Below are 14,662 nucleotides of genomic sequence, written 5' to 3'. Positions count from 1 at the left end.
CTGAATTCATTCCATTGTTTTCTTTTGGATTTCGTTACTACTCTCTTCTAGAGAGGAAGTTCTAAATCTGTTTTACTGTCTGGTTCTTTGGTAAAATCCTATTTGTTATGTTAATTTTGGTATTTCAATCAACTAAATATTTTAACATATTTTGGTATGAATGTTTGTGGGTGCACTTAGGGTTCTATCCTTTTTTTTCTTTAATACAAAATGTCCATGCTTTTTTGGTAAAAGAAATATATTATAACATTGCCATAGCAAAAGAATGTATATATTTATCAAACATGTTAGGATCACTTGTTTGCTTTTTTTTATTTATGTTCTTTCTAAAAACAAAATTAAACCACATAAATTCAACAAATTATACTTTCTAATTATTGGGTACATATGCATCACATTTGATTTGGTCAAAATAGAACTACTCCTCTATGTTAATCTTCATCCATCTAGTTTAATTTGGTACTAATAACATCGTTTCTCGGTGCCAACTGTTCAGATGCTTTTTTTGGGCAAATATATCTGGAATGAATAAAGGAGAAGAAAAAAAAACTAATTAAACGTTGAAAAGGAAAAGTTTATCACAAACAATCTTTTGTCTGATCAAGTGTGCTGGTAATTAATATATTCAAACAATAAAATTAATATGTAGGCTATTTGAGCACGTGTTTATATTGATATAATAATGTTTTAAGAAATTACCAAGTATGAAATTTCTTTTTTCCTAAGACTGGCAAAAGTTTTGTCTACGTGTATATTGATAGAACAGGGACAAACACACAAGGTGCAAACAATATTTACAGGGTATGCTGAAAAAAAGGCACACCACCCAAAAAAAACCTAAGGAATCTTTTCCAAAGGATATAACTCTATAATTCGATGGTCCTGGCTTTTGTCTAGGCTCTTCCCTCGACTTTGATCTTCACTTAAAAATAAATGTCTTAGCCACTTATCATCAATCTTATATTCTTCCTTGTATCTTTTGAAACTCTGTCTACTAGGCTTTTGTCTAGGCTCTTCCCTCGTCTTTGATCTTTTTTTTTTCGAAAAAGACCCTCATTTTTGATCTTCACTAAAGAAATAAATTTCTTAACCACTCATCATCAATCTTATATTCTTACTTGTATCTTTTGAAACTCTGTCTGCTAGTTGTATAAGTCTTTTTAGGCACTTCGTCCAGTCTTTTGTATGGCATTGATTAAGTGATAAGAAACTCCTGGTCAAAAAAAAAAGTGATAAGAAACTAGTAATGCAATACTCAGAATGAAGCGATATAGGTCTTGCGAACTGTGCATAGTATGGGGTATATATGCTGCCGATCTATGCTTGGCTGCTTGGCTTTACTTCTCTAGTACATGATGATTGTTTCTGATCAACATTACTGGCTTTCAGTAGTCATTTTATAGTACTGAGAAGATTGCATTTTACCTGAACTCTGAAATTACCCTACAACTTGATTGTGTTTTCTACTAATTATCACAGCACAATCTTCTGATCAGTGTAACTGAAATAGCAGTTCTTTTTTTATAAACTCCGCACTAACTTCTAGAGAAGCTGAAATACCAGTCTTTTTTTCTCTTTTTGTGAACGGACTATACACTGTTGAAGAAACCATCTTTGGTCAGTCGACCAAATTTCACAATAGTCCCGTTTCCATTAAAAACCGGGACTAAAAACGATTTTTAGTCCCGGTTTAAAAAATTTTGATCTTTAGTCCCGGTTAGTAACACCAATCGGGGCTAAAGATGATTTGTAGTCCCGGTTCATCCCCTGTCAGATGTATGTCAGGGGTTCGAGAATCTTTAGTCCCGGTTGATACTACCAACCAGGACTAAAGATCGAGCGATCTTTACTCCCGGTTGGTAATACCAACCGGGACTAAAGATCGATCTTTAGTCCCAGTTGGAGTTATCAACCGGGAGTAAATATTTCTCTCCCACATCCGATCGGTTAAGTCTCAGACAGATATTTAGATAAGATTGGAACATCCCCTCTCTTGCTCTTCTCAGATCCAATCCTCTTCCTCCTCCCCTCCCCTCTCTTCCTCCCCTCCTCCCCTTTCTCTTCTCCTCCCCTCTACTCCGTCTTCCATCAGCCGGCCGGCGGCGGGCGGCGGCGGCGCGGCCGCGAAGGGGGAGGCGGCGGCGGGCAGGAGGCCGGCGGCGGCGGCGCGGCCGCGCGCGTGGAGGCGGGCGGCGGCGCAGCCGCGCGCGTGGAGGCGGCCGGCGGGCAGGCGGCCGGCGGCGGCCGCGGCTACACGCGGGCAGGCGGTGGCCGGGCGCCGGCTCGGTTTTTTTTATATATATAATTTGTGTTTCACTGGATGTATAATTTTTTAGATTTTGTGATTCATTGCATCGCATGGATCTAAGATGTATAATTTGTATAATCTGTGATGTATTTAATTTGTGTGTAGTTTTTAGGATTTGTGATGTAGTTGATCTGTGTGTAGGATTTGTGATGTATTTGACTTGTGTGTATAAGTAACTTAATATTTGAAATGTTGATTTGGGATGTGCATCTCATTCGATTCGGGAGAAAATACATAGATTAACACTAGCCATTAGCAAATCAACAACAAAATAATAATAATAAAAAGATCTCGAGGAACTGTCGCTTCCCCTCTTTAGTCCCGATTGGTAACACCAACCGGGACTAAATATTCCCCCTCTTTACTCCCGGTTGGTAACACCAACTGGGACTAAAGATCGAGTTCCGGTTATTTGAACCGGGACTAAAGATAGCGATCTTTAGTCCCGGATTCGTAATCCTGATTGAAAAATCGGGACTACAAAGGGTTCTAAACCAAAAGTAAAGAGCATTTCTCCACCAGTGATAGCACCTTAATATGCACATTCTTGGAAATTATTAGTTGACTAACTAAAGCACGGTGCAAAAATATACATCTTCTAACACACTGGTTTACTGATTACCAATTTCAGCTAAATTACAATGAAATATTATACCGTGTTCATTTCTCCAACAACGGTTGGATTAAATTTTGGATACTCGTGGCACGTTTTTCAAACCGCTAAACCGTACGTTTCGTGCGAAATATTTATATATGAAAGTTGCTCTAAAATATTAGATTAATCTATTTTTTAAGTTTATAATAATTAAAACTTAATTAATCACATATTATTACCACCTCATTTTGTGTGAAACACTTAATTTTCAACTTCGTCTTCGGAATATTCAAACATCAGTGGTAGTGTCATTATTGGTTAACATTGCAGTTTTTTCTTGAAATTGACGTGTACGCACACTAACAACTGCAATGCTGCTAGTTGTAGTGAAGTTGTCGTTTACTGCCTGTGATTTATGAAGAGCAATTGATGTGCTGAATCTGCTGATCCGACACGCTCACTACAATGCTGCTAGATGTACGCCCTCCGTCACACAAAAAACGAATTTAGAATTAAATGTGACACATTACAGTACAACGAATCCGGACAGATACACTGTTACAAATCATCAAATAGGTGTCGCCACTATAGGTGCCAGTAGTGCTAAAACCGGCACCTATAAACCTTTACCCACCTCCGCGGATTGAAATCGCAAAAAAAGGCACATTTAAGTAATTATAGGTGTCGGTTCCAAATAAAAACCGACACCTATTATATTTTGTGTCAGTTTTTTTTGTAAAAAAGGCACTACAAAAACCGACACCTATAAAAAATTATATGCGCCGATTTTTTAAATAAACCGTACCCAAATCGAGATGAGCCGGCGGGCCCCAGCAGGACGAGATAAGGATAAGGGTGCCGCTAGTGGCTTCTCGATCTCTCTCTCGCCCCCCCCCCTCTGGCGTCGTCGGCAGTGGCTTCTCCCACGGTGGTGGGCGAGGCAGCCTCGGCGGCGGCCGGGGTGGCGACAGCGGCGGAGGGGTTGCGGCGGCGACCGGGGTCGGCGGTGGCGGGCGGAGCGGTGGCGGCGGCAGATCCCACGACGGTTTCGGCAACGTAGCGGCAACGGTGATTGTTTTTATGTAATTGTTGAGGGATCTGTGATTTGTGTAAAACTTCTGTGATTTGCTTTGAGGGATATGTCTTGGATGAATCGATGGTGACAGTGTGAAACTTCTGTAATTTTGTTTTGGATCGATGGTCTTGGGGTGACAAGTCTCGGGGTGACGGGGAACGGCTCGATGCATCGGCTCGATTCCCTTTTTTTTGGATTCTTGGGACCTCAAAGGTGCCGGTTCCTTTGAATAATCACATCAGTGCCGTCTCCTTTATGCCGGTTGGGAAAAACCGGCACCTATATAGGGTTTCCAACCGGCACTGTTGCGGTGTACTATGGTAGTGATATATGTCTAACTAGATTGATCATAGTACTATAATATGTTATGTCCAGTACTATGTTAGTTTTTTATGAGACGAAGGGAGTAGTTAACTTGTCGTTTACTGCCCGTGCAGAGCAATTTTTCTTTTGAGAACTCGTACAGAGCAATTCAATTGATGCGCCGATCCGACATGTTCATTACTACAATAACGAAAACCATATGTGGTCATCTCTGTGGTTTTCAAATGGCTGAAGTAATGTGACTGTTGGTTCTGAATCCTGTATAGGAGTATACTGTTTTGACTGAGTTCTATCTCTTCACAGATAAAATAGAACCTCATTTGCGTGATATATTGTTATCAACTTATTACTCCCTCCATCCCATTATAAGTGTAGCCATAAGTTTCTGTACCCAACGTTTGACCATCTATCTTATTTGAAAAATTTATGAAAAAATTTTAGAAGTTAAATCACGCATAAAGTACTATTCATATTTTATCATCTAATAACAATAAAAATAGTAATTATAAAAATGTTTTAAATAAGACGGATGGTCAAAGTTAGACATTGAAACTCATAACTACGCTTATTATGGGACAGAGAGAGTATTATTGTTAAAAAACTAAAGTTTATTAGCTAAAATCAAAATTGTTTCTCCCTTTAATTAGGAGTTCAGCGTTGTTTCTCGTGAAGTTTTTGTTGATTTCAAGATCCTTAAGCCATTCTCAACCCAATAATTAGAATGGTTTCTATAGCATTAAATAAGTTACCATCTAAAATAAAAAATGATATGGCAACTGAATAAATGAGGAAAGAGAAGAAAATCACATCTTACATAAGACATGCATGGTTTCTATACAACATCCAAAATATCATATGAGATAAGTATCATTAGATATTAGATTTAAGTATAAAAAAGTGGTGTTTGTATTGAAAGAGTAGAGTCTAGTACTATTTCTTAACGATGTGAAGTTTATGAAAACTATGTCTATTGTCTTGGGTTGGGATTGGCCTTAGTACTAGTGCTAACAGTGTTGTTATTAAATGTTTTCTGATACATTTGTATATGCTGTTGTTGGAAACTCAAAAACGTATATACTGAGATGTGCGTGTATACATGAGATATTGGTTATTGTCAGAGAACGACATTAACTCATGAATGTTTTCAGATCAGAACGTACTGAGATGTATTATTTATTTTGGAATGGAAGGATTACTTATTATCTCGACCGCAAATAATTCCTGTATCTTCCTGAAACTTAACTCATGCGAAAGGTCTGTTTGCCTCGAATGTGTACTATTACTGTTAGTCAAGCACATAATTCAGATAAACCTCATAGCTAGATTGAAGTGCTATTAACGGGAGGGGGTTTCCCCCATTTTGCATTTCCTTCCTCGGGGCATTTGCAAATTTGCCACTGGTTTTTTTAATTTTACAAGAATGCCACTTAATGACAGTTTTAGTGGCATTTTTGTAATTTTCTAGTGACACTCTTTTAATAATGATTCAAAGCAATAGTAAATTTGTAATTGCCCCTTCCTTCTATTGCTCCAGTGATCTTGGCTTATGAATGCTTGACATTACACCACTACTACACAAACTCCAGATAACTTTTTTTCTCACCAGCGGTTAAAATCTATAGCCTCATGCCACGAAGCACGTGGCCTCCTCAGGCTTGTATGGGCCACATGTGAAAACATATTTTTCACGGACGGTACGTTAATAAAATTATATGTATTAATGGTCGTATGAATATAGACTATTACTTTTTCTTATAATGGATAGCCCAATATTTACTTTAGTTAAAAGTTATGTTACAAAAATTTTTAGCTTAGCATAGAACCATCATAATGATCAAAATTTGAACATTCCAACACAAAAAGGATAAATAATCTTATTTAATCCTATTGGTAAATCTACATCTGAAGTTTGCAAATTTTTACTAGATTCTAGCATGCGATATACATTAATTCCTTATTTTCATCACATCTTTGTAGCTAGCCCTATAACCTGAGATGTCCTGAAAGTGCCTTTATATAAGATTTACTTGGAGATTTTTCAAAAATCATATTATTCCTAAGTTATAATATTGCCCAACACAAAATAGATTCTCTAGCTAGAATGACTTGATTTTTGAGTGAATATGACTTTTTAGAAACATAGGACAAACGCATGCGCTCACAACATTTGCATACTCACCTCTGTAAATACAAACACAAACATCCTACCTCTATAAAGCACATCCGAAAGTCTAAATCAACATATCTTAAAACTGATGAAATCACTATGGGTGTCTAAAACAACTAGTTATAAATATGAATACATGTATCATACCTAGGAATTGAAGTTGGTTGGACTGGTTTCACCACAAACAATTTAATCACTTCTTTCATAGAGTGCGCTTGGTGGCCCAAACAGCCGAACGCCTAGCAGCGGGCCGTAACGCGGGTGGAGGCCGACCGTTTTTTGGGTTCTCACCACCATCAACGAGTCGATCGATCGATGGGTGGAGACGGGAAAGGTTCATAGCGCTGCGCTGTCTTCGCATCGGCGATTCGGAGTGGCGTTCGTTTGCTACATCCTACTCTACTTAAATTCAAGTTTCCTAAGTTAGGTCGAATAATATTGAGGTGTGCACGAACTGCGAGAGCTGCTACGAAAGGTATACGTTAAAAACATGGACAGCAATTGTAGAATTAAATTTGAAATATACTTTTTTTTCATAATTTACGTTTATATACACGGGTGATAAGATTTAGCAAAAATATACCTATTCCGCGAGTTAGAAATGCGGGAGCGAGATGATACCGTAGACCGGCGACGTGGGAACGCGGTACCACAGCATGGGAGTGCGGTACCGGCTCGGTCGCGCAGACCGGGGGTGCGGAACCGAGTCGGTCCCGCACAACAGCTGTGCACGTTGCTGTAGCCTGCGGGACCGGCTGCCGGCCCGGCCGGTCTCAGGACCGAAGCGGTCCCGCGGTACCAAGCTGCGGCACCGAGCCGGTCCCGTGGGGCTCCGGTGCCGCTTTCCAAATGCGCGGGATCGCAATCTCTCCGCATCTCTGTTGTGCGGGACCGCACCGAAAGTTATTTTATCCGCCGAAAGTTATTTTGTCCCCGGGCTCTAGCTCCATGTGACATGTTGAGGCACAAACAAAGGAGAGAGAGATTCTCTTCTCTAGTCCCAGCTTTTTTCACGTGTTGCCCGCCGAAAGCTTGTTGTCGTCTGGTTAGAGAGACTACTCGTCGAGTGCCTATAAAAGGAATATTACGAAACGAAAAAGGCAGACTCAAGTATAGTATATAACTCATATTCGTAGAGTTTATCATTAGTGTAAGCTTCAATAGGTTAGTGTGCTCGGCAAATTTCACAGGCCCTACTTCTGGTATGAACTGAGTACGCGATGATTCATGGTGCGTATTAGAGGCTTACCATAAGATAATGTCGTGAATTCGCCAAGCGTTCAAACCCACTGATGTGTTATGTAAAGAAAAATATTTGTAAGTATTCATGAAGAAAAGGCAGGTAAATATTTCGAATTTATTTATTTAGAAATTTAGCCGACACATTAGAAAGTTTTAATACACAATATTACATATTAGTTCGAATGAGCAAAATATAAAATCGTTCTACTCATTAGCCTCATCATCGAAATTTCTTGATGTCGTAGTGCCTTTTTTCTTTCCCTTTCTTCTAGCACCAGCTGAAGGTCTGCATCCTAACAACGATAATCTTTCGGGTGAATGTCGCTCGCGGACAGACCTATATATGTGCCACCTCAACACCGCTGAAATTAATGTACCCGTAGTCTTGGGTCGGTTGAGTTATTGGAGGCGGTTCATCAAGCTGCGATGGTCCTATCTCGTGTTGTGCTGTTGACGACCCCCCACCGTAGCTACATGGTTCTCCGTAGGACAGCGTGCTGCCGGCATATCCCATCATTTGGTCGGCAGTGTACATTCCTACAAAACATTGAATCCAAAGTTGTAAAGTACACACATTCTGGAACTAAAATATTTTGTACTAAATTATAATTTGTACCTGTTATTTGTGGTTGCATGATAGGTGGTTGACTGAACAACCAATCTACTTGGCCTAACATCTCCAAAAAGCTTGGTCCTTGTGGTTGTACGTTTTCATTTATGGACATTTGGTACATCCCCCTACAGGTGCAGCGCTAATTTAATATCGCAATATAAAGATCCTCAAAATTGAAAGACATCATGTACGAACCAGTGTTGTATGTGGAAGCTCCATGCCACTGATCGTTCATACCCGTTGGAAACATGGGCATGTTATCTTGAGGTACAGCTGCAAAAATAAGCAAATATGTTTGTGACTCGGTAAATTACAAAATGATGAACATTAACATGCGTGTTTATTGAACTACTGGTAAACGTTGTGTGCCCTGCACGGAATTGTGAGCTTCCATCTTCTGTACGCATCGGAGGAACCATTTGGCTAGATCCTGCAAACCGCGCAAACCCTCCCTGCCATTCACTAGTGGTACTTGCATGCAGAATAAAAGGGATCACTGTTGTACTACCTGCAATAATCTATAGGTGAATATTGAATTCAAAAATAGCACCAGTTTTGTTCGGAAAACAAAAGGCAAAACCACCACCTAATTTTGGTATATTCCAAAAATTAGTCCATAAAAATAGTGCGCATTGTACTTTTAAGTCCCTAAATTGAATTAGCATTGGGTACAACAATTAATTCTATAAGTTAGGCCACTTGTACTTAAAAAAACTGTGCATGAAAAAGAGCTAAATTTTTGGACGATTTTCATAATAATACGTAGAGCTTTTGGTTTAATTTAGAGAAAGGTTACCATAACTATAATGATTAAAAATAATTCGTGCACCTAATATAATTCATATGTTTTCATATACATAGCTTATAGCAGGTTGATTAGAGTCGTGCGAATGCTAGACTATATACAGTAGTACTAGATGAGAAGTTAACAAGTCATCCGTGTAAAAATATTTTGTGAAACAGTTTCTACTTGGTATCAATGTTAACCCTTGATGCCACTGTGATCCACCTGTTGTAAAAGGTTTATTGCAGTTGCATGAACATGTGTTGTTATCCTCGGTTCCCAATGTTACCTCATGAGTTATAATGCCAATTGAAGACCCAAATCCACCCTTTGCTCGTTGCCTGTTATAAGTATAAAAAACAAATGAAAAACAAATCAAATCCCTCCATCACTGTTGGGCTGATTTCGGCCCATTTCCTACACTCATCCGCTGGTGGGCTGAAAACAAAATGGGCTAAAATCACCAAAGACTAGAGTCCAATAGGTGGGCTGATTTTATCCACTTTCCTACACCCTCCTCCCTACACCCTCCTCCTCAAATGGGCTGAAATCAGCCCAATACTAATTGAGGTATTTTCTCTGCTTTTATGTTTTCAATAATTTCTGAAATTATTATTACACTTTAAAAATTATCAATATAGCTCCAAAAATTTCAAGAAAATTCCATAGGGTATTTTAGTTCATGGAGAATTTCAAAAAATTAACTCGCACCATGATTTCTTAAGAAAATTTTATTCCCTTGTTAATTTCATTAGTTTAATTGATTTGCACATTTAATGAATCCCTTAATCGACTTTTAATTTGGTATTTCAAAGGTTAAGCAAAAATTAAAATATTATTTTAATATATGTTCGTTGGTGTAGTATCCAAATGTAACAAATGGTTCACGGATACATGTTAATGTATTCAATATTTTTACATATAATTTTCCGTGCGACATAGCTCTAAATACTATTCAAATTTATCCACGTATTATGTACAATAAAACATAATACTAAATTAATTTTGCTAGAGATGACAGCAAATTTAAAAACATAATAGTAATTACCAAATTTAAACACATAAAAATATAAACATGCTTACCTCTATGTCTCCTATTTATTTCTCGTCCTTCTCCGAACTTGTAATTTCTAAATTTAATGCACCACGTTCACTCTTATAACCTTGAAAATAATGAAGATATGTTAATAATAAATCTTGCAAAATCCATACTATTTACAACAATTCCAACCGTCATGCAAATTACCTCTAAATTTTGTTCTATCATTTGTCTTATTCACTGTCAAATGGTACTTTGAACTAAAAAAATTCTTACCACATTCAATTATTCGCGTGGCGCGGCTCTAATTACTAGTTAAATTTCCCCCCTTATAATGTACCCTAAAACATAATACTAAAACCATTCTATCTTCATACTAAATTAATATATTTTTTACTCATTTCTCTATCTCATTCAGATATCGTACACACAACTAAAGAAATTTCGAAATATATACATTTCTCCCCATGGCCTAACACAATAAAAAAATTTATGCACGTCTTTTGTACAATAAAATATAATACTAAACCCATTCTATATTCAAACTACATTCATACTATATATTTATTATATTTATTGACTTCTAACTTAAATGGTATCTAAAATTTCTAAACATACCATATAACCGAACTATTTACATGTAATATATGCACACTATCTAAATTATTACTTATCCAATACACTAATAATTACATCTAATACATAAACCATCACTAAATATATACTTAATAATATTTATATTACTAATTTACCTCTATTTCTTCTCTTGTTGCAAGCTCATCAAAACATTAACATGGTTCTTAAAATCCCAGATAATTACCTGAAGTGGACATTTTTTTCCCCACGAAGAATAGATGCAGGAAGGATACTAAACGCTGTAGTCAAAACGTACCAAACCACAAAGTCATTACCCCGTTCATTTGTCAACTCATTAACTACTCTTGTGCAAGTGAACATTGATCCATCCATTTCTACTGCTGTACGAATTACATGCTCCCTCCGTAAAAAAAAAATATTTCCTCCATCCCATAATATAAGACATAATCAAACTTAGCACTGTCTTCAAAACTAATTCTTGAATTTCTCATATGCTATAAGGTTTATTACAACAAAATTATAACCATAAATTTAAATGTGAATATTCCAATGATATTAATTTTAGCAAATAAATTTTAATTTATATTATAATAGTTGTTGGTCAAATATTTTTAAATTTAAATTTTAGAATATTCGCACATCTTATATTATGAGCTAGAGGAAGTAATATAAACAACGAATTTGAACAACCCTATAAGAGTTCAAATCCCATCCGATATTGCCTTTTTTTCTAAAAAACGGAGGGAGTATCAACATACATCTATTTTTTTTAAACTACGGCGGGTTTGAACACTAGCCTGAACTTTATTCATTTGGTTAAAAAAACACTTTACAAAGGGGAGGCACAGAGGGAGGGGGAAAGAAACTAAAAATTAATTACATAAAGATTTAGCGCACAAGAGTGAAGTTGTTGTTTGCCTCTAAAAAATAAAGTAACTAAAAACTCTAGCCAACTCCCCCGATTATTAGCTGAAAAACAATGGGGGTATTTGTAAATTTTGCCACTAATTATTTCATTTTGTATTTGGGCTACAGCCAGGACAGCCTCCTGAGCCGTCCGATCGCGATCCGGAATCGATCCAACGGCTTCGGGGGCCACCCCCACATGCGACAATCCGCATCTTCTCCTCATAAAGCGGTCAGACTCGTAATCCCGGAAAAGTTTTCACCTTTTCCCTCCCACCTCGCCTCGCCATGCTCACCTCGCCCTCGTCTCCGATCCACTCCTCCTCCTCCTCCACCCGCCGCGCCATGAGCCCGTAGCTTACGTGGCAGCAGCGAGAAACCATGGGCAGGTCAAGAGGCAAGGATGGCGGCGGGAGGTCGTTCCCGTCGCCGGCGTCGTCGTCGTCGGCGTCGTCGTCGGAGTTCGAGTTCACGGTCACGCTGTCGCCGGCGTCGAAGCAGAGGTCGGCGGCGCAGCTGTGCCCGGCGGACGAGCTGTTCTACAAGGGCCAGCTCCTGCCGCTGCAGCTGTCGCCGCGCATCTCCATGGTGCGCACGCTGCTGCTCTCGTCGGCGTCGACCTCCTCCGCGTCGGCCTCCGACTCCACCTCCAACTCGTCCTCCTCCCGCGACTCCAACGGCAGCACGTCGTCGTCCTTCTCCGCCGACTGCGCCGCGCTGCTGCTCCCGGACTCTGCCGCCTCCTCCTCCCGCCCCAGCTCCGCCACCGAGGACGACCGCCACCTCGCCCCGCCGCCGCCGCCGCCGGGTGTCGCTGCCTCGTTCGCCGCCAAGCGCACCGGCAAGCAGTACCTCTCGTCGTTCGCCACCCGCTTCTCCTCCGTCTTCCACCGCGGCGGCGCCCCCGCCCCCGCCGCCGCCGCCGCCAACGCCAAGAAGCCGCCGTCCAAGTCGCTCGCCAAGGAGGTGATCAAGAAGTACGCCAAGAAGGTGAAGCCGCTGTACGAGAAGCTCTCCCAGATCCCCAAGAATCAGAGCAACAGCAGCGGCCAGCCGCTGCAGCAGCAGCAGCAGCAGGGGTTGAAGAAGCCGTTCAGCTTCTCGATGCGCAAGAAGCGCGGCGACGACGACCACGCCGCAGCGGCCCCGGCCGCGGCGGCCGCCGTGGCCGCGGAGGTGGGCGGCGGCGGCAAGTACGCGCACTCCAACTCCTTCTCCGGGAACCTCCGGTTCCCGCGCCAGAAGCGGTGCGCGGCGAGCTGCCCGTCCTCGATGCGCTCCTCGCCGAGCCACTCCGGCCTGCTCACCTTCGGCGGCGCGGGCGGCGTCGGCTTCCCCGACGTGCCAGCCGCCGCCGCGGCGGCGATGTCCGGCGGCATTAGCGTGGGCCCCGTGTCGCTGTCCACGGCGTCGTCGATGGAGGAGCTCCAGAGCGCCATCGAGGGCGCCATCGCGCACTGCAAGAGCACAATGGGCGGCGCCGTGACCATGTGCTCGCGCAAGGCGGCGGCGGCCGCCGACGAGATCTGCGCGTTCTGAGCGCACGTAGGATTCGGGCGGGGACGAAGCTAAGTAAGGCGGTTTAATCGATAGCATTATGTGTTAATTTTATGTGTTTTGTTAATTAATTTTGTGTCCTCCTGGTAAGACTATTAAGTATGATTATGGTGGTAAATAAGGGTAGTTTCAAGGGGTAAAATGATATTTGGAGCCTTTGGAATTTTGATATCTCCCTTTATTCCAAAAATATGGAATTTGCGTCGGCGCCCTCCAAACATATCCTCTCATTGCATCAAGGACAAAAATTTAAGTTTATGAGGCTAGCAAACTCAACTAGTCATTAATTCATAAGGAGAAAATTCAGTTGGAGATATTTCCAAATGTCTTCTGTTTTGGAATTAGGAGGATTGATGTGTATGATATCTTTTGCTACATAAACAACAATTAGAACCTGCCTTTGAAAGATTATTATATGGCTGGGAAATGGATTTCCCAATTCGAGATTTGCCGATTAGAATCCATGAAAGTAGCTGGTCCATCTAGTGGAGTGTCCCTACAGACTTTTGGAGCACAAAGCTGCCAATTTTCTATGATGGAGTCTTCAAAAAAAAAACTTTCTATGATTGAGGGTGTTGATGCAGGTTTCATTTCCTGGAAAAGGGATTTGCAAAGTTCCTTAGGTTAATTAGATCAGGTTTTGGAATCTGATGTGGCAGTCTGAGCAAGTGCTGTCATTTTCTTTTTGTTGTGATTTTTGTCTCAACTATCAAGACAAGTGTTTATTAAGCTAATTCTAATATAATTTTGGCTTTTGTACTTTCACATCACATGGTAACTTGTATGATCATTGTTTCAAAATAATCCCCTCATCTGCCCCCCAATCTTTGGTGCTTCATTAAAGGAATTATGATTGTTAAGCACATATGTTCCTTTATTGTTCCCTTGATTTTGTATGACCTCTCCATTTCTGTCCAGTGTTCACCTTAATTGGGGATCATGTACCTTTTTGTCCCCAGTTAATTAGCCACTCATTTTACCTTAAATCCTACAAAATCTGCTGCTCATTGCTACAACTTAAAGTGCTCATTTCCTTGCAAGTTAATACTAATTCTACAATACCCGTTAGGTAGATTCCCCTGGAACTAGTTGGACACCACTGCGTGCCAACACCCACAAGAAGTTAGCAGTAGCAGTTGGAAGTTGGAAAACGATTCCCTTGCTAGATCTGGCTCACGCAAATGCTGTTTCTTTCACATGTCTTGCCCTTTGGAATGCAGTATACATTTGCTAATCAATGGAGTTAATTACAAGTCCTTGTACCACTAGACATGTTGACTTGACTGTTTAAACTGGGGTGGTGCCATATGAAGGGGTCATTAACTTCAGCAATCATTAATAAGTGCCATAATTTTTCTCACCTAAATTATGGCACTTATGATTGCATAAACTATATTGAATGCTAGTAAGAGGGGATGTGAGGACACACAAGGACATGGGCAAACTACTGTATGC

The 14,662-nt window shown here is 40.5% G+C and overlaps 1 protein-coding gene and 1 long non-coding RNA gene across 2 annotated transcripts; both read left to right on the top strand.

Annotated features, from left to right (window-relative positions):
- The first annotated feature begins 7,576 nt into the window (after positions 1-7,576).
- On the top strand, positions 7,577-8,322 carry LOC136356709 (uncharacterized). Its single transcript, XR_010741631.1, has 2 exons — positions 7,577-7,811; positions 7,984-8,322. It is a non-coding gene; the product is annotated as an uncharacterized lncRNA (long non-coding RNA).
- Positions 8,323-11,902: 3,580 nt separating this feature from the next.
- Positions 11,903-13,972, top strand: LOC4338680 (probable membrane-associated kinase regulator 1). The gene has a single exon (XM_015782419.3). The coding sequence runs from the start codon at positions 12,032-12,034 to the stop codon at positions 13,187-13,189; it is 1,158 nt and encodes a 385-aa protein (XP_015637905.1). The 5' UTR covers positions 11,903-12,031; the 3' UTR covers positions 13,190-13,972.
- The last annotated feature ends 690 nt before the right edge of the window (positions 13,973-14,662 follow it).

The sequence above is a fragment of the Oryza sativa genome, chromosome 5 (assembly GCF_034140825.1).
Source record: "Oryza sativa Japonica Group chromosome 5, ASM3414082v1".
Lineage (NCBI taxonomy): Eukaryota > Viridiplantae > Streptophyta > Magnoliopsida > Poales > Poaceae > Oryza > Oryza sativa.
This window is presented reverse-complemented; position numbering and strand designations above follow the sequence as displayed.

What these genes read in the sequence shown, in the direction of transcription:
- LOC4338680 (XM_015782419.3), top strand. Translation starts at nt 12,032, where the DNA reads ATGGGCAGGTCAAGAGGCAAGGATGGCGGCGGGAGGTCGTTCCCGTCG.